General features: G+C 43.5%; 2 protein-coding genes across 2 annotated transcripts in view; one reads left to right on the top strand and one right to left on the bottom strand.

Moving 5' to 3' along the window:
• The window catches only part of haus5 (HAUS augmin-like complex, subunit 5), a 74,264-nt gene that overhangs the window by 47,500 nt on the left and 430 nt on the right, over positions 1-26,334 (bottom strand). The gene's annotated exons all lie outside the window — the stretch shown is intronic.
• LOC140458882 (ICOS ligand-like) lies at positions 24-15,149 on the top strand. The gene is made up of 6 exons (XM_072553618.1): positions 24-313; positions 1,256-1,313; positions 7,705-8,049; positions 9,281-9,319; positions 12,101-12,197; positions 14,201-15,149. Exons 1-6 carry the CDS (start codon positions 293-295, stop codon positions 14,364-14,366), a joined length of 726 nt encoding a protein of 241 aa, XP_072409719.1. The 5' UTR covers positions 24-292; the 3' UTR covers positions 14,367-15,149.

Here is a 26,334-nt window from a genome sequence, read left to right as displayed (position 1 = left end):
AGTGATGATAAACACATCTCAAAGTGAAACTGGTTTCAGACTCATTTGGAGACGCAGGTATTGCGGCGGGGTGAACACAGTTAAGAACCACACAAGTCTAGGTTATAGTCCAACAGGTTTATTTGGTAGCACTTGCTTTTGAGGATTTGTTGTTGCTGTGAGGAGCGGACTCTGCACCTCACATGTACACATTCGTTACCCGTCGTCTGTCCGGTTGCAGTTCAAGCGGCCTCAAGATGTTTCGTGTCCGTGCTGTCCGTCGGCGCTAATCGTGTTCCTAATCCCAGGAAGAATGGACAGAAAGCAGGTGCAGGTATGTATTTGCTTGGCAGCACCGCAGTTAGAGGAGAAATAAAAATCAACAACGCTTCGGGGAAATGGAAATGGAAAGTGAAAGTGCCGCAGAAACGCAGCAAGTTTTACAGAGGTAGGAACAGAGTTAACGTTTCGACTTCAGTTCCAAGAAATAATAGTGTTTCTGACGTTTCACCACCTCTCATCCCCAGCAACTTCTCTCAGACTCGGCTGAAGGAATGAAGTTGGGGGGTGTCTGGACCGTTCCTGATTCCTCCCCATTATCCCGCACTCCTCCCATCCCCATGTCTGGTGGGGTTGGAGAACAGACACGAAGTGGTGGGGAAAGTGGGGGAGTGAAAAGAGCAGAAGGCTATTATGATGGAGGGGAGGGAGGGACAGACCGGGGGGGGGCAACGGGGCTCTGCCGAGATGAATAGTGATTTCACTTTCCTACCGGAGACTGTGTGTGTGTGAACTTGCTCAGTGCTGGGGATTAGCTACTTTTTATTAACTGATTTGACGTGTTGTTTCTCCTTGTGGTTCCATTCCTTCCTCCGCACTGATAGACCTGGTCTCCCTAACAGTGAGGGTAACCAATCCTCTACCCAATTTTGCTGCGATTAATAAATAGTTTGCAGATGAAGGAACACTGCGATCCTGCCCCTTCCTTCCCTTTGGTTTGTTTCCAGGAACAGGAGTCGCTCCTACAGATTCTGGAACCTGTCACCATGCCCTCTCTGCTCTGCTACTCTCACCCCAGCGTCTGGTCACAAAAGGGAAGGCTGGTATCTGGGGAAGGTAGCCTCTATTCCTGATGAAGGGCTTTTGCCCGAAACGTCGATTTTTCCTGCTCCTCGGATGCTGCCTGACCCGCTGTGCTTTAATCTGGGGAAGGTGGCGAAGCAAAGAGGTGCCAGCAACAATCTGTGAAGGGTTTAACTGTGCTTTCTTGTTACAGAGATACATCCAATGGGGAGTACTGCTCGCGCTGCTCAATGTTATTTCTGCTATTTCAGGTCAGTGCTGAGAGTGTTGGAACATTACAGCTGTAATCAAAGGTTGGGGATGGGGAAATCAGGAATTCACCTTGCTTTAAGGTGCTGTGTGGACTGTGAGTGGGTCCTGTTATTGTATTACTATAATTGGGATCGTAAGTTTTTTATTTTAACCAGCACCTTGTGAACTGGTGCTCTTGCTTAACTGTCAAAATTATGTACCTAAAATGACGAAAGTTGACTGTTTGAGATTTTGGAGATGGTTTGTCACTCAAGTTTTCAGTTTGCTCACTGAGCTGGTGGGATTGTTTGCCGATGTTTTGACACCATGCTAGGTAACTTTAAAGAACCTCAGCTGAAACATTGGTCTTCTGTCCCGCTTGCTATGTGTCTTGGATGGTTGTGGGGAGTGATATCATTTCCAGTTCTGTTTCTGAGAGGTTAGTAAAACAGGTCCAGACCGGTTTGTTAATGGAATTACAGTTTGAATACCAGGCCTCAAGGAATTCCTGCACGTCTCTTTGTTTGTCCCGTCCCAGGATGGATGCATTGTCCCAATTGAGCTGGTGTTCCTCTTCATCTGTGTGTATGGAAACTAGTGATAGTTGGTCATGTTTTTGTTAGCTAGCTTGCACTCATGTATCCTGGTGGCTAGTTTCCTGCTGGTTTGTCCAATGTAAGTCCTTGCAAGGTATTTGTTCTGTTGGCTGTTGGTATGGGGTCCTTAAACCTCATCAGTAGTCGTTTTCGTGTGGTTGTAGCTTTGTGGGCTACCACGATGCCTAGGAATAGTCTGGTGGTCGTCTCTGAAATATCTTTGTATGGTACAGTCACTAGAGTCTCTGGGCGTGTTGTCTTACTGTTTTGATTCATTGTGTAGGAATCAGCGGACTCCACTTATTGGATAAACTGTTGTTCCTGAATCTGTTGTATGGGTGTTTCTCCTCAGCTTCTCATAGTTCCAGGGTGCTGCACTGTATTGTGGCTCATTTAAATAGTGTCCTGACACTGCTCCATTTGTGGGTGACACTAGGCACACGGACACACAAGACGGCTGATGAGCCATCAGTTGGCCAACCTGACACACAAGATGGCCCCCGGATCGTAATATGGAGAGAAACAGCAGAGCAGATACAGACACTGCCTAGAGCCACCGGAATGCCAGCACAACGCACTCACAACCCAGTTGATTAGTTTAAGGTGGGTGGGGGAGAGAATACATGAGTAACAAACATTGTCAGCCGAAGTGTCTGGGTCCAGCCAACACCTCCTATAGAGATGCTACCAACTTGAGACAGACTCTATGAAATGCCAGTAGCCAGGGCTGCAGGATGAGCAATTAGCACCTATTACTATAGCAATGGATTTCCATGCGGACATTGAAACTGACAATGTCTACACTGAAACTGACAACGACCACGCAGAAATTAACAAAGGTTGTGCTGGAACTGACAAAGACTGTATCAAAACTATCAACAATTCTGCAATGATTACTATAAACAAACCTTGTTACAAAGACAATAATCTCATCACTGACCTATTGTATCACAAGAAGTATAAAAGTTTCTTGACATGTGCTCCATATCGAGAGAAGACTCGCAGCTGACCACTGTGCTGTTGGTGTCTTTCCCTTCCCGGAGCTCTGGTACTTCCCTGTGCAATAAACTGTCATTGTCACTGAATCTTGATTCTGACTCCAAGACCTGTGTTTTCCCTTCACAACCAGTTTGTTCTGTAGTTCAGCATCTGGACGGTGTGGCGCCTTCCTGTAAACACTGGTCTGCAGTTCTCCATTAGCTTTTTGTTCTACCAGGACGTCCAAGAGGGGGAATTGGTTATTGTTCTCTTCCTCTTTGGTGAATTTTCTACCAGTGAGGATGTTGTTTGTGTTTGTGGTTTTCTTCAAGTTTGCCACTTTTCTTGATGACAAAGCTGTCATCCACATAGTTGACCCAAAGCTTCGGCTGGATTGTAGAAAGGGCTGTTCGTTCTAACCTCTCTATACCTGCTTCTGTGATATCACCTGACATTGGTGATCCCATAGGCGTCCCGTCGGTTTCTTTGCATATCTTGTTGAAGGGAAAGTGGACTGTGAGACACCAGTGCAGTAGGTTGAAGATGCTGTCCTTGCTGATGTAGTTGGCGGTGTTGGGTGTTTGTATCCCTGATTTGTCTTGCAGTGAGGCTACTGTTTCTTTGGCTAGGATGATTTTTATTGATGTGAACAGTGCCATCGTGTCAACGTAGATCATTACCTTGTTCTCCTCTTAAGGAATCCCTGGGGGGAGTGGATAGAGTGGGCTGAGTCTTGAATGCCAGGGGTCTAGAAATTCCTCGTGTGTCTTTGTTTGGCCTTGGATGCAATGAAAACTAAAACACCTGATAGAAAACTACCATATATCAAACATTTCAGAGATGGCCACCAGACTACTCCGGCCTCTTTGCATCATGGTAGCCCATAAACCTATTACCACACTAAAACAACTACTGATGAAGTTAAAGGACCCCATACTCACAGCCAGCAGAATGAATGTCATATACAAAATACCCTACAAGTTCTGCAACAAACATTATATTGGACAAACGGCAGGAAACTAGCCACCAAAAGACATGACCAACTATCACTAGTATCCATACACACAGACAAAGAGGGACACCAGTTTGACTAGGACAGTACATCCATCCCTGGACAGGCCAAAGAAGGGGACACACGGCAATTCCTAGAGGCATAGTTTTCAAACTGTAACTTCATTAACTAACAGATCTGGACACCACATACCAACCTCTCGGAAACAGTACTGGAAATGATGTCAACACAACAAACCAACACATGTAAATAGCAAGCGAGATAGAACAACAACTCTTCACCGGAAGCTCGCTGATGTTACCTAGCATGGTGACGAAATGTCTGAGAACAAACGCACTAGCTCAGTGAGCAAGCGGATAATTGGAAGTTTACTGTATTTGCAATCTCCATGATATCCAAGTAGTCAGTTGAAGTTGCCATAAAAAGGCTCTCTGCCACTAAGTTTTATTTAAGGCAAAGTTGCATTGTTAGTTAAGTGATTTATGCTGTAAATAAAGTATTAGCAATGATGTATACACACCCTGAGTATTACGTGTTATTACTTAGTATGTGTTTTTACATTGATTATGTGGGCCTCTTGATCAACCAGTACTCTAGTGAGAGTATGTATCGGGTGCGAGCAGATAGGGAAAGAGTTAAGTTATGAGTTTTGTGAAACAAGTGGTTCAGCTGAGCATGACTCAGATCAGATGAGAACTTACAGTTAACAATGGGGTGCTGGAGGCAAGGGTAATGGGTTAATAAGGTGGAAAAGCAGTCATTATGTCGAGCCATTTAACAATATTGGAAGCATTCAGTATGCAAGGTCAACTAACAAGGGGAAAACTATCCATATAGGGGTCACAATTTCAAGAGCCTCAGCAAGAGAGATAGGAGTGAGATGAGGAGAAACATCTTTAGTCAGTTGTTGGGATTTGTTTAGATTTAGGAGAGTCAAGGACATTATTAAGTTAGAGAGGGTTCAGAAGAGATTTATCAGGATGTAATTCTTGCCGGGTATGAAGGTTTGAGTTATGAAGAACAGTTGGGACTTTTTTTTAACTGGAGAGTAGGAGGTTGAAAGATAACCTTTTATAGAGGTTTATACAATAATGAAGAGTGTAGATAGGGTTAATAGGTGTATTTTCCCTAGGATGGAGGATTTCCAAACAAGGAGGTGCATTTTTACAGTGAGAGGAGAGACATTTAAAAAAAGACATTGGAATAACTTTCTTCCACAGTGGTGGTTCGTGTGTGGAATAAACTTCCTGAGGAAGTGGTGGATGTGCACACAGTTCCAATGTTTAAAAGACATTTGGATAGATACATGAATAGGAAAGGTTTGGAGGGGTATCAGCGAGGAAAATCTAGGTGGGACTAGTTTAGTTTGGGATTATATTCAGCATGGACTGCTTAGACCAAAGGGTCTGGTTTCTGTGCTGTATGATTGTATGACTCTATAGTGGCAGGTTCCATAGGCGGTTTCAAAGGACAGCTGGATATATTTGAAAGGGATGAAGTTAGAGAACTATGGAAATAGAGTTGGAGAGTGGCATTAATTCTTTCAGGAAGTGGTATAGACATGACGGGTTGAATGGCTTCCTTTCATACCGTAACATTCTGATTCATGATTCTATCATACATGTTTATTTTCGATGTTGGAGATCGGCAGCACAGAAAAAGGCCTGTCAATCTAAAGCCTGTGTAGGTCAAATACAACTACCTAAATATTCTAATCCCATTTCCCAGCACTTGGCCTATGGCCTGGCACACTGGCGTTGCAAGCATACATCTATAAAATATCTTAAATGTTATGGGGTTTCTGCCTCTAGCACCTTTGCAGGCAGTGAGTTCTAGATTCCCACCACCCTTTGACTGAAAACACATTTCCTCACATTTCCTCTAAACTTTCTGCCCCTTACCTTAAATACATGCCCATTGTCCATTGATGTGTAATGTGAACATTGGTAGGCAGGACTGGCTGAATATTTTTGTTGTCTTGTCTTTAAACTGAAACTGGTCTTTTGGATTTAAATCCATGTGAGAAGTAGAGTAAGATCTCTCTTGTATATTTCACATTCATTACACTAGAGGAAGGAAGTAAACACCTTAACTTGGAAACATATTGTCGTTCTTTTGGTGTTGCTGGGTCAAAATCTTGGAACCGTCTCCCTGATGGCATTGTGATTGTGGTTGTACCTAAAGCAAATTTACTGCAGCTGTTCAAGAAGGCAGCTCAACCCATCAACTTATCAAAGAAACTAGCGATGGGCCTGCCAGTGACACCCACATCATGTAGTGAATATGAAAACAAAAGAATAATTTAAGGGCAAAATGATGAGGCCATGTGGAATACTAATACTCCTCCAGTATAATGTGGTGAATGAGGGACACTTCCTGGGGCAGCATGGTGGCTCAGTGGTTAGCACTGCCACCTCACAGCACCAAGGACCCAGGTTCGATTCCATCCTCGGGCGACTGTGTGGAGTTTGCACATTCTCCCAGTGTCTGCAGGGGTTTCCTCTGGGTGCTCCGGTTTCCTCCCACAGTCCAAAGATGTGCTGGTCATGCTAAATTGCCCATAGTGTTAGTGCTTTAGTCAGAGGGAAATGGGTCTTGGTAGGTTACTCTTCAGAGGGTCTGTGTGGACTTGTTGGGCCAAAAGGCCTGTTTCCACACTGTAGGGAATCTAAAAATAAACTCTCGACATTCATTACCCTCTGGAAGAAGTCACCCCTTTTATATGGTTTTGAGAAGGCATACTTTATCACATGTGATGTAAAATATAAGAGCAGATTATGTTGCAGCTGTACAAAACTTTGGTTAGGCCACAGCTGGAGTACTTTGTGCAGTTCTGATCTCAGTAGTAAGGATGTGGTGCAGAGAAGATTCACCATGATAGTCACAGAATTATTTCCTGGGATAGAGCAGTTTGGCAATGAAAAGATGCTGAATAAGCTCAAACTCCTTTCTTTGGAGAGAAGATTGAAGGAGACCTGATCAAGGTGTTAAAGAATGAGGGGCATGGACAGGATGGAGAGGAAGCAGCTGTTCCCCTTAATCAAAGGGGCAGTACCAATAGGGCATAAGTTTAAAGTGAAAAGCAAGGGGTTTGAGGGAACTTTAGGAAGTATTTTTCCTGCAAATGGTGAGAATCGGGAATACAGCGCTTGGGAGGGTAGTTGAGGCTGAAAATCTCTCAGCCTCCAAAATTACTGGATGAACATTTGACATATCATAATACTCAGAGGTATGGGCCACGTGCTGGAAAATGCGATTAATGCAGATAGGTCAGTGCTGATTCAATGGGCTGAAGTGCCTGTTCTGTATGATTCCATGACCCTCTGCAGCCTATTCTTCCACTGGTGGAAGCATCTTTTCATTATGTACCCTTTCAAGCCCCCTCAGAGTCCTCTTGGTTTCAATCAGATCATACTCAATTCTTCTAAAATCTGATGGATAAAGGCCTAACTTCTTTAGCTGTTCTTGTTCATGAATCTCTTTTGAACAGCCTTCAACAGTACATCCTACCCAGTATACCTTTTCTTAAATACAGGGATGAAAATTGCACATTTCTCCCAAAGGGTGCTGATGGCTATCCCGATGTGTTCTCCCATCATGTGTAAAATAGAAAACTGTGTGTTTACAAATATCTAGCTAAAAATGCATTTTAGTTGAAGTCCCTTTAGTGTCGGAGCTTTAACCTTTCCCCAGAAATGAAATCAATAAGTTACTGATCAGAGTTTCTTGTAAATCCAGCATTGCAGTGTAACCATGAGAGGCTTGAGAATGTAATTAACAGCAGGGAGGTTCTATCTGTGGATAAATACTTCCTATCTTTTCCAGATAACTCACCTGTCTCAGTTATTGGGTTCGTGGGAGAGCAGATTGTGCTGCCCTGTATCTACAAAGGACATGTCCCAGTCTCCAATTTATTGGTAGTGTGGGGCATATCAAAGCATGACATTTTATGGAAGTTCATTGATGGGAGTGATGATTTGACAGAACAAGACGCACGGTTTGGAAACAGAACAGATCTATTCAAGGATCAGCTGGAACAAGGCAACTGGTCAATTCTGATCTCTGACCTCAGGGAGTCAGACCAGGATGAGTATGTGTGTTACATTTACAAGAGAATAGCTGTGGGCTATAATCTGGAGCAAGCTGATTTTATCCATCTCTCGCTAGCAGGTAAGCAGTTTCTCAGTCAGGTACTCTGTGTTTAATCACTGAATTTTACAGATGGATTAATGCAGAGATTATGTTATTAGTAGAGTAACTCAGAGAGACCTAAAACTAATTCAGAGACTGAGTTCCAATCACACCATGACACTTCCAGAATTTAAATTTAGTTTTATTCAATAAAAATCTGGAAATAGAAAGTTGGTCCCAATAAAAGTGATCATGAAGCTGTTGGATTGTTGTAAAACCCCAACTGGTTCCCTCATGTCCCTTTAGGGAAGGAAACCTGCCGTCCTGACCTGGTCTGGGCTATATGTGACTCCAGTCCCTGATTAAGCTGAGTGAAGTGGCCAAATAGGTCAGAGGGCAGTTAAACATCAGTTTGTGTCAAACCGCTAAACTGTGACCAAGGCAAGAAATCAGGATACTGTCTTTAAATCCAGCCCACTTATGTACTGGTGTCCAAGTTGAGAGCTGTGTGACATGATATCAGCCTTGTATCCCAGATTCTGCTATCAACATCCCTGGAAAAGCTTTGTCTCACCCACCAGAAATAGCAATATGCCATCCAGTGGGATTTTCCTTGGGACTCCTCAACATTGACTCTGAGCCGATGAAGTCCCTTAGTCGCAGGTGAAACATAGGCCCTCAACTACTGCCCTCCTTCAGCTGATCAATGGATACCCCACAATGTTCAACCCCATTTGGGGGAAGCACTGAGAGTCACACAGACACAGAATCTACTGAGTGGGTCTTCCCTGTCCATCCCCAAGGCTCACTCAGTAATGAACCCCACTAAGTGAGCTGGCTGAGCCCTGAAGGACAGAGCTACCAAACTGGGTGATGGAAGGGGTTAACAGTGCGAGAACCTGCGCTTCCTCCCCAGAAACATGGTCCTTCTGTTGCCAGAGGTTGGGCTGCAGGAGGTGGGACCCATAGTCCCTCCCAAGCAGTCTTTCCAAGACCCAGTGCACTGACCTTGAAAGTGTATCCCAGTCGGCCCAGGATCCTGTGAGGATTCTCTCCACAGAGGGATGTAAGCTGCTGGGAATGATCCTGCTCAGGGTCACTCTGGAAAACATCCAATCCTGTTGGAATTTTCACTCCTGATTCCATTCCTGATCAGTCTGACCTGAGCCTCATTCCTCCTTGGATGTGTTTCCCTAAAGCCCGACAGAGTGTCTGAACATAACTGCAGTTTGTTTCGCACACTGTACTAAACACCTGATGTTTTCTTTAGAGCGAATTGATACAGCTAGACTGAACACACCTGTACCAGGTAAATCTGTTTCTAAACTACTGCATGTGCTTTCAGCTCTTACATTGGATCATGCTGGATAGACAGGGAGGAATATTAGAAGATTTGAAATGCTGTGTGATATTTCACTAAAGAATGATTCAGTGAATGGTGTGGGTCACTTACCTAGAACTGCTCCTTAAACTCCTTAGAATTGTTATTTCTGTTTGAGACTCCCCTTCCTGTCCCTCAGATACAGAACTAGTATATATTGATTTCAGTAAGGCCTTGATAAAGTTCCATGTAGCAGGTTGCTGTGGAAGATTAGATTGCATGGAATACGGTGGGGGGGGGAGCTGGCAAATTGGAGACACAATTGGCTTGATGGTAGGACACAGAAGGTAACAGTGGAAGTATGCTTGTCAGACTGGAGGCCTGTAACTGTTGGTTTTTCTCACGGGTTGGTGCTGGGCGCTTTGCTGTTTGTTATCTATATCAATGATTTGGATGAGAATATACAAGGCATGATTAACAGGTTTGCAGATGACATTAAAATAGGGGGTATCGTGGATAGTGAGGAAGGGTATCAGAAATTGCAGCACCTTTATCAGCTGGGAAAGAAATGGCAAGTGAAGTTTAATATAGATAAATGTGATGTCTTGCATTTTGGAAAGTCAAATCAAGGTAGGAGTTTCATGGTGAATGGTAGGGCCTTAAGGAGTGTCGTGGAACAGAGGGAGTTCAGATGCATGGTTCTCTGAAAGTGGAGTCATAGGTAGACAGGGCAGTGAAAAAGGCTTTTGGCACACTGGCCTTCAGTCGAACATTGACTGACTATAGAAGTTGAGAAGCTATGTTGCAGTTGTGCAGAACATTAGTGAGGCTGCACTTACAGTACTGCGTTCAGGTTTAGTCACCTTGCTATTGGAAGGATGTTATTAAACTGGAAAGAATGCAGAAGAAATATCCAAGAATATTGCCAGGACAAACTTGGACATCTTTCCTTTAGACTGCAAGACGCTCAGGCGGTCTTTTTAGAGAGGTGTATAAGATCATGAGAGGCATGGGTAGGGTGTACGCACTCCGTCGTTTTCCCAGGGTCGGGGAATCGAGTACTATAGGGCATCAAATTAAAGTTAGGGGGAAAGAATAAAAGGGAACCTGAGGGACAAATTTAAGAGGTTGGTATGCATAAGGAATGAGCTGCCATGGTTGATACAGGTACATTAACAACATTTAAAAGGCATTTGGACAAATACATGGATAGTTAAGGTTTAGAAGGATATGGGCCAAGCGCAGGGAATTGGGGTTAGCATGGATGAACATTTTTGGTTGGCATGGACCAGTTTGGGCCAAAGGGCCTGTCTCTGTCCTGGAGGACTCTATAACTGAGGTGATATGGATGAGGCCAAACCACCTAAAACATTCTCAAGCAGACAACCCAGACCATAACTTTGCAACTTCTTTTAGGTAAGAGTACAGTGAAAGTTACCTAGGTTTTAGCTACCAGGTTTTAAAACAGACAAAAGTTTATTCACAAAATTACACAATGAAACATAAAGAACTCGTACAGAACTCAGTCTATCCAAACTAGACTTAGTTATGCTGTTCCAAATATACACAGTCCCAACAAGCAAATCCCTTAAGTACAGTAAAAATGAAACCAAGGCTTACAGGTCGAAGTTAGAAGGGCAGAAGGAGAGAGAGTTTAGCAGCCTTTCTTCACACAGTCCACTGTTGAATGCCCTAACTAGTTCTGGACTGAACAGCTCAGCTAGAGAGCTGGCCACGTCCCCTTGACTTATATAGGTTACTTCTAAAAACTTAAAAGCTTTGGCCTAAAGACTCATTTGTTTACATATAAACAAAAAGGCTTCATCCTGTACCAAAAACCCATCTGCTTCAACAGTTTCCTCATTTCCCCTTCCCCCACCTCACCCTAGTTCCAAACTTCCAGCTCAGCACTGTCCCCATGACTTGTCCTACCTGCCTATCTTATTTTCCACCTATCGACTCCACCCTCCTCCCTGACCTATCACCTTCATCCCCTCCCCCCTCACCTATTGTACTCTACGCTACTTTCTCCCCACCCCCACCCTCCTCTAGCTTATCTCTCCACGCTTCAGGCTCTCTGCCTTTATTCCTGATGAAGGGCCTTTGCCCGAAACGTCGATTTTACTGCTCCTCGGATGCTGCCTGAACTGCTGTGCTCTTCCAGCACCACTAATCCAGCTGTTTCAGAGCCTGGCCTGTTAATGACCCCTCTGAAAAAAATCCAGGTACATAGTATCCTCAAGAAAAGGAACAGTTTTTTGGAAAAAAAGGAACAGCTTTGTGACAGAGGATTCCTATTTCCCACTAGCCTTAGTATTGCTGGATTTCTGTGAGGGGAGTAACAGTACAATTTTCACAGAACACTCCTGTTAGGAAACTGATGGGATTGGGAGCTAGTGTGGGAGTAACCTGTTCCACCCAATCCCACGACTTTCCCAAGCAGCCATTTTTAAAAATTATTCCAGCTAAATTCCAGATGCTGTTGGGTTTGAATGAACAGAGACTGCTGCTGGTCAGTGTCCAGTTCTCTCTATTGAAAAGCATGTATCAATTCCATTGTGGGGCAATGTGTGTGTGCGCGCGCAACGAGCTGTGGGGTGGTCTGGTGTGTGAGAGATTATTTGGATCTAACCTCCCACATCTCTCCAGGACTAGAATTAACCAGGATCTGTTTGTACTGGGGCTGGCTCTGAAACACTAGGTGCTGAAGGCCTCTGCTGTTAGTTATGTTTGTGTCCCAGTCTGTTAATGGCTTCATTCTGTTTCTAGGTCCTGGACTGTCTGGTGATCACATAACTGCAATTGCTTTTATAGTTTTCTTTATGAGTGTTTATGTTGCTGTCATAGCCAATTCCTTAATAATACGGTGAGTTATAGAACATTCTGAAGCTCTTATTGTTAATTCTAGTTTTATTTCATTACATCTTATATTGTGAACATGTGCAGCAATACATTGAGCTTAGTGGATGCTGCTGCAAAATGTCTATTGTGCCCTCAAAGACAATGCAGTCCCTTTGGAATCGTGCCTCCCATTCTTTAGTCTGACCCAAGCCCTCCCTAGATCTTTTCCTGTAAAGACTAATTGAGTCTCTGAAACATTTCTGTAGTTCATTTCACACCATAGTAAACACATGATATTTTCTTCAGAGCATCTCTAATCTTGAAGGCAAGTTGTTATTTTTCTATTTGTTTGGTGCCTCAGTCAACACTGGTCCTGTGAAGTATCCAGCTCTTGCCCATTGCCTCCCATCTCAGCCTCCTCCCCTCTACAGTCTGTGCTCCATCACCATGCAACACCTGGCACCCACTGGTCCCCTAGATAGTGAATGAAATTTTAATGGGGCTGCATTAGGTAGACATGCAGGCTGGGAAGAGGACACAAAGGCTCTAGCACAATGTCTACAAATGATTGGGAAATAAATGGCAGACTATAATGTGGGAACATGAGGTTAACAAGATAAAAGAACATCATTTGAAAGCTGTTCAGAGACAAGGGGTCAGATGGACAAAGTTAGCATGCACACACGTTATCCAGTTTTGAAACCAAATAGCATGTTGACTTATTGCAAGGGACTTGTAGTACATGAATGAGCAAGTCTTGGGATAAGGCTTTGGTGAGACAACCTGGAGTTACTTGCAGATTTTATCTTGAATATTCAAGGAAGTACGTACTTGTATTGGAGAAAGTCTAGTGAAGGCTCAGAAGATTGGTGTCTGATAGGTGGGGATTGTCCATTGATAAGGCAGAGGAAATTGCACTTTTATTTGCTGGTGTTTACTAAATGATATTGTTACTGAAAGATCACCATTGTCTGCTCACTCACTCTGAAATGTCCTCTCTAGATGTAAAGTCTGCCGTGGGTCTTCACATAACTCAACAGGTAGTATCTTGACCTACAGATCTGAAAGTGTTACCTCCATCCTGAATGATTAGTAACAAAGCTCTCCTAGACATTACAAAGACTCCCTTGAAATGGTGACAGAGTCTTCATGTCCTCTTTGCAGAGTTTTCATGTCCTCCCCTGGCCCTTTTGACATTTGAGAAAACAGGACCTGGCAGGGCAGCAGCTGCTTTTCAGTGATCCAGACAGTGTCCAGTCTACCATTTATTATTTTGCAGGAGTCTTGCCTGTGGAGCTGGCTTCAAGGGGGTCACTTCCCCCAGTTTACACTCGAGATCTCACCTCAATCCCCAGTCTCAGCAGCATGGAGTCACAGAAATGTACAAGTACCTACGTAGGAAAAGTTTGAGAAGGACTGTAACCATGCTTAAAGATAGTTACGATTATTACATTCCAGAAGTTGGGTGGAGGGATTGTGAGGGTTGCTGGAAGAGTTCTGTCCAAACTTCTACTGAATCACCTCCATTATATGTATACATATCCATCCTTAAATATGAGGAGACGAAAACTGTACATGGTATTCCACATGTGGTCACACCAATGCCTTGCATAACTGAAGCATAAAATTAATGTTATGTTCACTTCATCCCATAATAAGATAGTATCCCATTAAATTTACTTGCTGTGTCTCTATAACAATTTGTTTGTCACTTACACCAGAATGCCTAGATTCCTCTGAATTCTGCAGTCATTCTGTGCAAATACTGTTGCATTTTTTTTTCATCCTGACAAAATGAATAACTTAATTTCCCAGGTAATATTCCATCTGCCAGATTTTTGGCCAATCACTTAACCCATCTACATAGATATGCCACCTGCTTATGTCTTCAACATATTTTTATGCCTATCGTGATGTCACTTAACATCTAAAGATAGTAGGCAAAGTTGAGGGGCTAAATGGCCTAATTAAATTTGCATTGCAAATTATATTAACATAATATTTAACCTGTTGGTTTCTCTATCCTAGTACCTGTAACAAAAAGCAGGTCAGCAGCACTCCAAAAGAAGCACCAAATGATTACCCGTTGAGAGAGGTGATCTGTACACAGAGCCTTGTGCCAACAGCGCCTGAGCATCAGGATGGAGTGGCTGGAGAACAAAAGCTTCTGGAGAACGGGGCTGTCCAGTACTGAGTTTTCACTGCACTGAGCCTGGTTCAGGGAGGTGGGGGGGAATCAGCCTAGTGTTTTGGGGATTATTTCTGGTGGAAAGCCTGAGCTCAGAATTGGGATCAACAATCGTTTGCCACCTTGCACAAATATTTCCAAGATTGAGCTGCTCAGGAGAGAAATGCCAAATTGAAGTATTAGTTTACTAGGAAAGCTGTCCAAGTATTTTATACTGTGTTATTACAGACTGTGTCCAAACCAGTCTCTGGGTTCACCTGTAGCTTTGCAATCCTAACTCTACCCCAATACTGATCCTGTGAGATAACAAATAATTTCCTTATTCTTAATTACTAACTTGTTCCCAGTGTGCGTGATGCTGCAAGGGCCCCATTCATTGTCCATGCAAACTTGACCTACTGCAGTGGGGAACATTTGAAGAAACTCTCTGTAGCAGCATCTATTGGACAAAGCCAGGAACTACATTATTGCCAGCAACAGGTTTATTGGCCAAAAAACCATGAAGAATTATATTTTCTAATCAACCTGTTCAGAGATATTATTTCACACCCCTGCAGCAGATGAGATTTTAGTGTGATTCCTCACTCAAAGATAGTGATAATACCACTACCCAACAATCATATCTTGTTTATTTGAAATTTCTTTTTGAAATCAAACAACATCTTGTATTTGCCAATTGATGTATAGATTGTTTTGTAAATATTTTAGTGTGATTATGTATTTCCATCTTCCACTTTCTTGTCTTGCTGCATTTTGCTCCAAGCTGTAATTAAAGAGCTGATATTAGTGGGTCTATAGTCTGATGTTTAATGACTGTTGATCACTGCATGAACAGAGGGGCTGTTGTCTACAGGCAGTAGGTCCCTGGTTATGACTTGGCGTGAAGAGAATTTGCTGAAGACTAGGATCAGTGATTGTAGGAATCTCATTCAGGCAGTTGAGGGAAGGATGGCAGGAGACGTGCAGTCATCAAATGCTCAATGCTTAGCACTAATCACAACTTCAGATACTGAAACAGTCTGTGTTCAAACGCAACAAGATTTGCATCATATCCGGTCTTGAACTGATGGAGTGGCAAGTAACATTTGTGCATGGCACCTCCTGGTTAGCACTGCTGCCTCACAGCTCCAGGGACCTGAGCTCAATTCCACCCTTAGGTGACTGTCTGTGTGGAGTTTATATACATTCTCCGTATGTGCACGAGTTTATACTAAATGCTCCGGTTTCCTCTCACACTTCAACATTGTGCAGATTAGGTAGATTTAGATTAGATTAGTGCGGAAACAGGCCCTTCGGCCCAACAAGTCCACACCGACCCGCCAAAGCGCAAGCCAACCAGACCCATTCCCCCACATTTACCCCTTCACCTAACACTATGGGCAATTTAGCATAGCCAATTCACCTAACCTGCACATTTTTGGGTTGTGGGAGGAAACCCACACAGACACTGGGAGAATGTGCAAACTCCACACAGTCGCCTGAGGTGGGAATTGATCCCAGGGCTCTGGTGCTGTGAGGCTGCAGTGCTAGCCACTGTGCCACGATTGGCCATAACAAATTGTCCATAGTATCCATTGATCTGTAGACGAAGTGGATTAGCCATGGTAAATGGGGTGTTACAGGGAGAGGGGAAGAGAGCTTGCTCCGGGTGGGATGTTTTTTGAAAGGTCGGTGCAGCCTCAATGGGCCTGAATAACCTCTTTCTACACTGCAGGGATGGAATGACACTCAGATGCCAGGCGATGACTATCTCCAATATGAGAAACTAACCTTCATCACTGACGTTACCCTGCTATTAGCACCCTGGTGTTTACCATCAACCAGAAAAGCAACTGGACTCACTCTGTAAACAGTGGCTACACAAGCAGACCAGAGGCTAGGCATATTCACCCTGTGACGCATCCCCAAAACTTATCCACCATCTACAAGGCACAAGTCAGGAGCGTGGGAGATGAGTGCAGTTCCAACACTCAAGTAGTTCAACACCATCTGGGACAAGTGGGTCAATATTCACTCCACTGCCTTTAATCCAGGGTGACTCCCTCCAGAATGTATCACATTGTGCCCTCACCTCTGATGGGCCTGTCCTTCCAGTGGGAAAGGACATACCCAGGGATGGTGATCGGGGAGTCTGGGATGTTGTGTTATTTCTGTCAGTGTGACTATGTCCCATAGTGTCCCAAGTTGGACCCCAGTCTCCAGATGTTAGTGAGGGGGACTTTGCAGGGTCAGCTGGGCTGGCTGTGACATTGCTGTGTCCTGATTTGATGCCTGGCTCACAGCCAATCCACAGTTTTATTGTGGATTTTCCTGTCTAGGGGTTTGGTACAAATTGATTGATGTGCTCAGACAATTAAAGCAGGCAGTTAAATATTCCCCAGGTGAATGTGGGAATGGATTCATGTTTAGACATAGTAAGATAACCACTACACTACTGTCCCTGACATGGACTGAAACAACTCCCTCCCAAAGTGATTAGTCATCCTGCTGTAAATCTGACACTGATACACATCTTGGTCTGACCTCCTGAGGTCAGAGATCAGAACGGACTCCTTGATTTATTTCGGCTGATCTTTGAACAGGTTTATTCTGTTTTTGAACCGTGGATCTTGTTCTCTAAAATCATTGTTCCATTGATAGATTTGTGTAAAATTTCCCTCTTGGGTGTCCCCCACATTACCACTTAATCAGAGAGTGGGACATTCCCTTTGTAGGTAAAGTGCAGCACAGCCTGCTTCCCAAGGGAGCCAGAAACTGGGACAGGGGAGTTACCTGGAAAGATTGGATAAATATTTATCCAGAGACATTGTGTACCAAACTGTGCTGTCTCTCTCAAATCCAGTAGAAAGAAACAATCTGCCCTTTTGATTTTTAAGAGGAAGCCTCTTGCTCTCGGACTTCACTCTTGCAGCAGAGAACTCAGTCATTCAGCCAAAGCAGCCAGTAAAAAGCAGCAACAAACTGAAAGCAAAACTAAACTCCTTTGTGGGTCTGTGTGAAACTGACCCTGCCCGGTCATGAATATTTGAGTTATTTTTAAATAACACACCCAGAGGTTGTAGGAGTGCATTACCAGGGTTGGATGGGTCTTTGATAACATTGGCAGCAAGACATATAAATGAGTCCATGGAGGGAAGGTTGGCTTCTGTGATGGTCTGGGTTGTGCACATAATCATCTGTACTTTCTTCTGGTCCTGGGCAGAGCAGTTGCCACACCAGGCCATTATGCACCCAGACAGTATGCTTTCTATGGTGCACCTCATACCTCCTCCAAAGGAGCCTGGTTCTCCTCCCCACCCCCTCCCTTAAAAAAACAGAACCATCAATATCCAAAGATGGCTTTATTTTAAAACCACTTAAATCTTAGTTAGTACGCTACAACATCGATATACATTACATTGACTACAAACATGCAGTAATTCATTCTTTCAGTCTGTTCACTCCTGCCACCAAATGCCTCCGTTTTTTATCCAGGTCTCGACAATGCATTGGCAATCACATTTTCTCGTCCTGCCACATGCACAACTTTCAACTTGAATGGCTGTAACAAGCTCCACCTAAACAGTCTGGGATTTTTGTCCTTACATTTCTCCACAAGCATCAATGTGTAATGACCAGTATATACGATTGTTACAGACACATTACTAGTAACATAAATATTGAAATGTAATGCCACCACCAAGCTCAAAAGTCTCCTTCTCAACTGCAGATTATATCTGATGAAGGTTCAATTTCCTGGAGAAATAACCGATCGGTCTTTCTATCTTCTTGACATTTTCCTGTAATAGGAGAAAGTGAGGACTGCAGATGCTGGCGATCAGAACTGAAAAATGTGTTGCTGGAAAAGCACAGTAGGTCAGGCATCATCCAAGGAGCAGGAGAATCGACATTTCGGGCATAAGCCTTTTGTAGGATATGTGGAACAGTCCATCTTCCGCAGCTACACTGGCACCAACCCTCCCCCCCCCAACCTTTTTCTCTACTACATCGATGACTGTATTGGCGCTACCTTGTGCTCCCACGAGGAGGTTGAACAGTTCATCCACTTTACTAACACCTTCCACCCTGACCTCAAATTTACCTGGACCGTCTCAGACTCCTCCCTCCCTTTCCTAGACCCCTCCATTTCTATCGCAGGCGACCGACTCAATATGGACATTTACAATAAACTGACCGACTCCCACAGCTACCTAGATTACACCTCCTCCCACCCTGCCCCCTGTAAAAACACCATCCCATATTCCCAATTCCTTCATCTCCACCGCATCTGCTTCCAGGAGGACCAATTCCAATACCGAACAACCCAGATGGCCTCCTTCTTCAAAGACCGCAATTTCCCCTCAGATGTGGTTGACGATGCTCTCCACCGCATCTCCTCCACTTCCCGCTCCTCCGCCCTTGAACCCCGCCCCTCCAATTGCCACCATGACAGAACACCACTGGTCCTCACCTACCACCCCACCAACCTCCAGATATATCATAGCATCCTTCGTCATTTCCGCCACCTTCAAACAGACCCCACCACCAAGGATATATTTCCCTCTCCTCCCCTATCAGCATTCCGGAAAGACCACTCCTTCCGCAACTCCCTCGTCAGGTCCACACCCCCCACCAACCCAACCTCCACTCCCGGCACCTTCCCATGCAAACGCAAGAAATGCAAAACTTTCGCCCACACCTCCCCCCTCACTTCCCTCCAAGGCCCCAAGGGATCCATCCATATCCGTCACAAATTCACCTGCACCTCCACACACATCATTTACTGCATCCGCTGCACCCGATGTGGCCTCCTCTACATTGGGGACACAGGCCACCTATTTGCAGAACGTTTCAGAGAACACCTCTGGGACACCCACACCAACTAACCCAACCGCCCGTGGCTAAACACTTTAACTTCCCCTCCCACTCCGCCAAGGACATGCAGGTCCTTGGCCTCCTCCATCCCCAGACCATGGCAACACGATGCCTGGAGGAAGAACGCCTTATCTTCTGCCTAGGAACCCTCCAACCACAAGGGATGAATGCAGATTTCTCCAGCTTCCTCATTTCCCCTCCCCCCCACCTTATCTCAGTCCCAACCCTCGGACTCAGCACCGCATTCTTGACCTGCAATCTTCTTCCCGACCTCTCCAGCCTATCACCCTCACCTTAACCTCCTTCCACCTATCGCATTCCCAATGCCCCTCCCCCAAGTCCCTCCTCCCTACCTTTTATCTTAGCCTGCTTCGCACACTTTCCTCATTCCTGAAGAAGGGCTAATGCCCAAAACGTTGATTCTCCTGCTCCTTGGATGCTGCCTGACCTGCTGTGCTTTTCCAGCAACACATTTTTCAGCATCTTCCTGTAACAGCACAGCACAGACACCCACATCAACAGCCACCTTGAATGGCTTTGCGTAATTAGGGGTGGTGAACACTGGGGCAGTGGTTAACAGCTTCAGGCAGTCAAATGTCCACTGAAACTTCTTGCCTTTGTTTTAGTAATTCAGTGAATGTAGCAGCCACATTGCTAAAATTTGGTACGAATTTTCAATATAATCCATTCAATCCCAGGAATATTAGTACTGTTCTTTTTGTCAATTTGGTGGGAAACTCCCCAATTACCTTTATTTTTGCATTCCATGGGGGTGCCATTTGTCCAAGTCCAATAACATAGCCCAGGAAGTTGACCAGGGCTTTGGCAATTCACTCTTAGCCAGGTTTATCACCAAGCCTGCCGAACAAGTCCGGTAAGTGTTCCTTCTATGCATGACTAAAAATCAACAGGTGTTCTTTATGTCTGAACAATTGGGTAATCTTAGTCTCTGAATTGTGGCTGACGCATTTTTCACACCAGACGGCGTGACTTTGAACTGATACAGTTCAGTTGATGTTACAAAAGCCAAAATTGGCTTCGCCCTTTCAGATAAAAGGTGCCTGCCAGTATCCTCTGAGAATTATAAGTTGCTTGTCCCACCTTTTCAACATGATCTTCTAAATGTGGAAAATCGGACATGCACCAGTCTTTGTAACTGCATTTACTTTGCAACAGTCCACAGGTAACCGTTGGATACCATCTGGTTTTGGCACCATTACAAGAGTGAGCTTCGGTCACTGTCACTCACTTTGATTGTTGTCTTGGAGCATGCATTCAATCTCCTGCACCAAATTTAGAGGGTTATGCCTATGAAGATGTTGCTTAATTGGAACAGCATCTTCTAGATTTACATCATGTATAGTTAGGTTAGATTTCCCAGCTTATTTCCACATATCTCCTCAAGTGATAGTAATAACTTTTAGGCCATTTTGATTTTCCTCGAGAAGGTTTCTCAATAATTTATTCCAATTTTTGATAACTTCCTCATTGTCCAATTCAGAATCCTCTGAACTTAGTTCTTCACTCTGTTGTAACCAATAACACAGTCTACTTTTGCTTTCATCCTTATCAAAACATCTTTTCAGCATATTCACATGACAGGTTTCTTTCTGTCTAGAGTCTTTATCAAATAAATTACCACACGATCTCCTTTTGACTTGATAAGGTCCAGCAAACCTTGCTTTTAAAGGTTCACCTATCACTGGAAGTAATACTAACACCTTATCACCAATAACAAAATTGACAGTTTTTGATTTTTAGTGTACTGCCTGTTTCATTGTATGCTGCGATATTTTCAAATTCCGTCTAGCCAACTCCCCCACTCTATTTAATTGTTCCCTAAAATCTAACACATGTAAGTCAGTTCAAAAACTATGAATTCTCAATGTCTCCTTAATCAATTTTAGCAGTCCTCTCACTTCATGTCCAAAAACAAATTCAAATGGACCGATTTTGGTCAATTAATTTGGTGCATCTTCGACTGCAAAAAGCAAAAACAGAATTCCGTTATCTCAATCATCTGGATAACCTTTACTACAAGCCCTCAACGTGACCTTTAATGTCTGATGCCACCTTTATAATGCTCCTTGCAATTCTAGCTGTTACGCAATTTGAATTGTTTTATTCCTGAGCTGTCCATAATTTCTTTGAATAATGTTGCTGTAAAGTTTGACCCTTGATCTGATTGTATTTCTGTGGGTAGTTCATAGGTAGCGAAAAAATGGAGTAACTCCTCTACAATCCTTTTAGCTGCAATACTGCATAATGGAGCGGCCTCTGTAAATCTAGTCGACACATCCATTGTTGTTAACTAATACTGATTCCCACTTTTTGTTTTAGGTAGAGGTCCTAAGCAATCAATTAAGACTCTTGTAAAAGGTGCCTCACATGCAGGAATAGGTATTAAAGGTGAGGGTTTTATTACTGCCTGTGGTTTTCCAATTACCTGACATGTGTGACATGTCTGGCAAAATTCAACTACATCCTTGTGCACTCCAGGCCAGTAAAAATGTTTTCATATTTTAACTTGAGAGTTTTTCTTATCCCTAAATAAACCGCTACTGGGAGTTCATGCAAGACCTGCAACACCACCTTTCTATAATCCACTGGCAATACGACTTAAATGAACTTCTGCCCATTTCTCATCTGCCTGAATACGTGATGGTCTCCATTTCCTCATTAAGACATCATTCATAAGATAGCAGCATTTATGGAAACATCTAGATTCTTCTTCTGTATATGCTTTTTTGACAATTGGTTTAGTTTCTCATCTTTCTGCTGTATCTCGGTTAATTTCTCTGAACTAAAGATGTCTGTTTTGACATCTATCTGCTCCTGGTTTGTCTCAACCATCTCATCAAATAGGGTCTGCTAATTTCACTTCAACTTCCTTATGTGCACTCTTTGATCTCTCCTTTTCAATTGGTGACTTTGTGACCTTATGACCATCCAGTCAGGAAAAATCCCAGGCTATGCTTCCTGTACTTTAAGTTTCCACAGGCTTTTCAACCACAGTAGGCAGCATTTCTACCTGTGAATCAGTTATATTGTTAGCAAGGACAAATGGTCTGCCTGGAGCAGAGAGTTTGTCCAGTACGCCTACCATGACTTCTCCACTCTCCTCTGGGCACTCTAAACTCACTCAACATAATTGAGCACTTCTTGCCTCACTGTGAATTCATGTTACTAGCACTTTTTCTGGCAATAGTCCTTCAGAGGTACATATATCCTCATGTTCCAACATGAAGGATTGAGAGAATCTTGTATCTCTTATTATTGTAACGTCTTTACCTGCTGTTCCTGTTCTATGCGAGTAAACTTTACCTTTGCAGGTATATGGTTTAAGAAGATCAGGCATTTCCTCCTTAACCAACCTCTGACCAGGTTGTACATTCTGGTGCAGTTTTCTAGCCTTCGCTATGCTTTGTTACCACTCCAACAAAATTTACTGGCTTATCCTGTTTTCCTACAGTTGGTTTCCCAGTGATTTTCCGAGCCCATGAACACTGATTTCACGTGGCCTACTTTATTGCAGCGAAAACACCAATGCTATTTAAACTTCTCTTTCCCCTTCAACGGTTTCCTTTTTACCCAGTAGTAAGTTATCCTTATGATCTTCACGGAGATCTACTTTTCCCTTTCCAAGAGTTATTATCTTTTCCCCAATTCCTATCTCTCACAGATTGAAATTGATTTTGGAAACCAAACTTTGACCTTTGAACCAACTCAATCTTGCTGTTTTAACTCTATGCTCTTTCCCACAAGTTCTCACTACTTCAGGAAGTGAGTTTTTGAACTCCTCCAAAATAATTGTCCTTCTAAGAACATCATAGGTTTGCTCTATTTTTAATTCCCTTATCCACCTATCAAAGTTACTACTTGATCCTTTCAAACTGAATGTAGTTTTGACCAGGGTCCCTCAGATTCCAGAAAGACTGTCTGTAGGCTTCTGGTACAGCTGGCATGCATTTAAGATTAAAAATCACACCACCAGGTTGGAAGCAATTAAACCTGTTGGACTATAACCTGGTGTTGCGTGATTTTTAACTTTGTACACCCCAGTCCAACACCGGCATCTCCAAATCATGCATTTAAGATGGCTTTCTTCACCGCTGCATATACCCCAGAAACCTCTTCTGATAGTAATGCTAATACTGCAACAGCACAAAACCCACATGGTCACTGGCCACCGCACTTGTTTAGCCACCTTTTCAAATGAGATGAAAAAGGCTTCCACTTCCTTCTCATCAAATTTAGGCAATGCTTGAATATATTTTCACCAGGCCTTTGGCTCCAATAGTGTTGCTCATCCTCACTCTCTTCCTCACTAAGCTTACCTTCAGCCTCATCTCCATCCTTTTAAGTTGATTTTCCTGTCTAAGTGCTAAATTCTGAAGTTCAAACACCTTCCTTCTTCATTTCCCTTTTCTCCATTTCTCTCTTTGCTTTTTTTCTTTTGCCAAAGCAATTCAAACTGTTTTATTTCTGTTGCCCTTTCCTTGTCTTTTGCCTCTAACTCAAGCTGCTTCATTTTCAATTGAATTTTAGTCACATCTAAAGATTCTGATGGCATTTCCAGCAAATTTAAATGGGAGCTATTGCTGTAATTATCTCTCCTTTCCTCACGGGAGGAGGCAGCTCCAGCTTTTCTTCTCATTCCAGCAGCTTGGCCTTAATCACCTTTTGCAAAACCCCTGAAGTCACTACTTTCACTCCCAGAAAACACTTGGTGACTGAAACAGCCATTGTTATCCCAAGCACTGTTTAAACCAAACAAATTCAATATCCAGAACAAAAGATACTAAAGACAGCAAGTGGCAGATGAGCTGCCAATCTGTTATGGACACGGCCACATCCCTCAAAACATTTCAAGAAAGTAGCCTGGACCCTAAATTTGCTAGTTTTGAGCAAGCGTAAAGTGGATATTCAGGAGAGATGCCACTGGTCAAACCACTTAGTTTTAAACAAAACAGAATTTATTTACATTACCACCTAATGAAACACAAACAAAAACGTACAGCATATAGAATAACTTAACCTATCCAAAAACCAAACAAATCATCCCAACTTAATACTTGCAACAATTCCCCATAAACACCTTTAGCACAAAAAGGTAAAAATCAAACCAAGGATCTTCCATGAGAGAAGCCAGAGAGAGAGAGAGGAGGATCAGCCTGGACCTGCTCCTTTGGGGTCCAGCAGCTTTTTCCACCCTACTACTAAAACCAAACCATAGTATACCAGAGAAAAACTGAGCTGGGAGAATTGGCCACTCCCCTTTCATTGTACAAGTGTTTCTTTTAAACTTACTGCCACAGGCAAAAGGCTTTGATCAGAATCTCTCTGGGAAAAAAACCCAAGAACAACATAACCTTGTTAGAGGGGCAGCATCGTCACATGTCAAAGGTCACCACCCTAGGGCCCAATGCCAAGGGAGTGATGCACCATGGAGAGGTCATTGCTGAGACAGTACCACGCTGTCCGAGAGTGTACAGTGCTGAGGGAGTGCATACTGTTGGCAGTTTGCTGCTGATGGAGCGTCGCACTGTCAGAGATACGTCCCCTTGAACAAGATCTTAAAGCAATGTCCTCTCTCCAAGCTCAGGTCAATTCCATAGTTATCAGGGCAACTGTATTAAAGAAAACCCAGTGATGGATTTCTTCCTGGTGTCCAATGTTTATGTCATCAGCAACGTTAAAAACAACACAATCTGTACATTATTGTGTTGGAATTTGCTGTGAAACTTGCTGTGCCTAGACTCCTCCAGCAACAACTACATTTGAGCAATTATTTGTAAAAACAAAATGACAAACATATCGCCAAGTCACAAACATCAGCCTCACTTTGCCGTGACATTGTCAGGCACTTCCTCACGGGAAACCACCATTCTCTCTGGTCAATGTCCTTGACAAGGTACCAACACAACAGCAGCATGCAGTCACTGCTGGAGAAACTCAGTGGGTCTGGCAGGCCTATGGAGAGAAAGCAGAGTTAACAATTCGAATCCTGAGATGCTTCTTCAAACTGAGAATGGACAGAACAGTCCCGAAGAAGGGTCACTAAACAAAATGTTAATTCTGGTTTCCATCCCACAGATGCTCCCACACCTGCTGAGCTTCTCCAGCAATTTCTGCTTTTGTTTCATATCTCCACACCCACAGTTCTCAGTTTTATTATCAATGTTGTCAACACTTCTCATCAGGACCAACACAAGAATGACAAACTTGAAACATTTTCAACAATTTATACCACGGCCTTCGAAATTTGCTGTTCTTGTGACTGTGATATAAGCAAGCCCATAATATAAACAAAGTACATGATATACACAGCAAAGCATCTCCCATTTTCAGAAACACAAAACACCACAAAATGTCTGTGGCCCCGATTTCAGCCTTCAACACAATTTATCTCTACCACACCCTGTGGGAATGAGTTACACATTTTTACTCTCTCTGGGGGAAGACATTTCACCTGAATTCTCCATTAGATTTATTACCAACTGTTTTCTATCACCACACTCTAGCTCTGATCTCATACTAATAATGGAAACATCTTCTCTATGTCTAACTGATCAAAGTCCCTGCCTAATTTTACAATTTGCATCAGGCCACCCCTCTGCCTTCTCATTTGTACAGAACACAGTCCATGGCCTGTCCAGTTCTTTCTTTCCTGATCATCAGAACATTTTGGTACAAGGATCATATGCAAACATTGGGTAGGACTGCGCCGTCAGTCAACAGACAGTGATATCTCAGCGTTTGCAATGACTCAATGATATAAACTACCCTTGCTTTCAGAATGCAGTGTCAGTGGGCATGTTCTGATCAGGGATTCCCAGCATGACTGCCCACTCCTTCAGCTTCATGGCCACGTCCTCCGTGACTTGGGACAAAAAAGTGAATTGTTTGAACGAAAACCTTCAGTAGAATCAACCATTGCCAGGCAATGCACACAAGCACAAATGCCACAGGCTCTTTTCACCTTATGCAACACATTCCTAGCACTGTAACGCCACCAGTATCACAAAGCAGCTGAATCTCCTGAGGTTTACTCCAATGTGTGTAAACCTGTCCCTTAGCTCTCTCCCCTGTTCATCACAGCACTTTCTCCCCACTTACT

Source organism: Chiloscyllium punctatum, chromosome 34 (genome assembly GCF_047496795.1).
Source record: "Chiloscyllium punctatum isolate Juve2018m chromosome 34, sChiPun1.3, whole genome shotgun sequence".
NCBI lineage: Eukaryota > Metazoa > Chordata > Chondrichthyes > Orectolobiformes > Hemiscylliidae > Chiloscyllium > Chiloscyllium punctatum.
This window is presented reverse-complemented; position numbering and strand designations above follow the sequence as displayed.

Bases quoted from the DNA above. Each gene is read 5' to 3' on its own strand.
- LOC140458882 (XM_072553618.1), top strand. From the start codon at position 293: ATGGACAGAAAGCAGGTGCAG. The intron at 314-1,255 runs GTATGTATTTGC...TTCTTGTTACAG, and splicing joins TGGACAGAAAGCAGGTGCAG to AGATACATCCAATGGGGAGT. The intron at 9,320-12,100 runs GTAAATCTGTTT...TTCTGTTTCTAG, and splicing joins ACTGAACACACCTGTACCAG to GTCCTGGACTGTCTGGTGAT.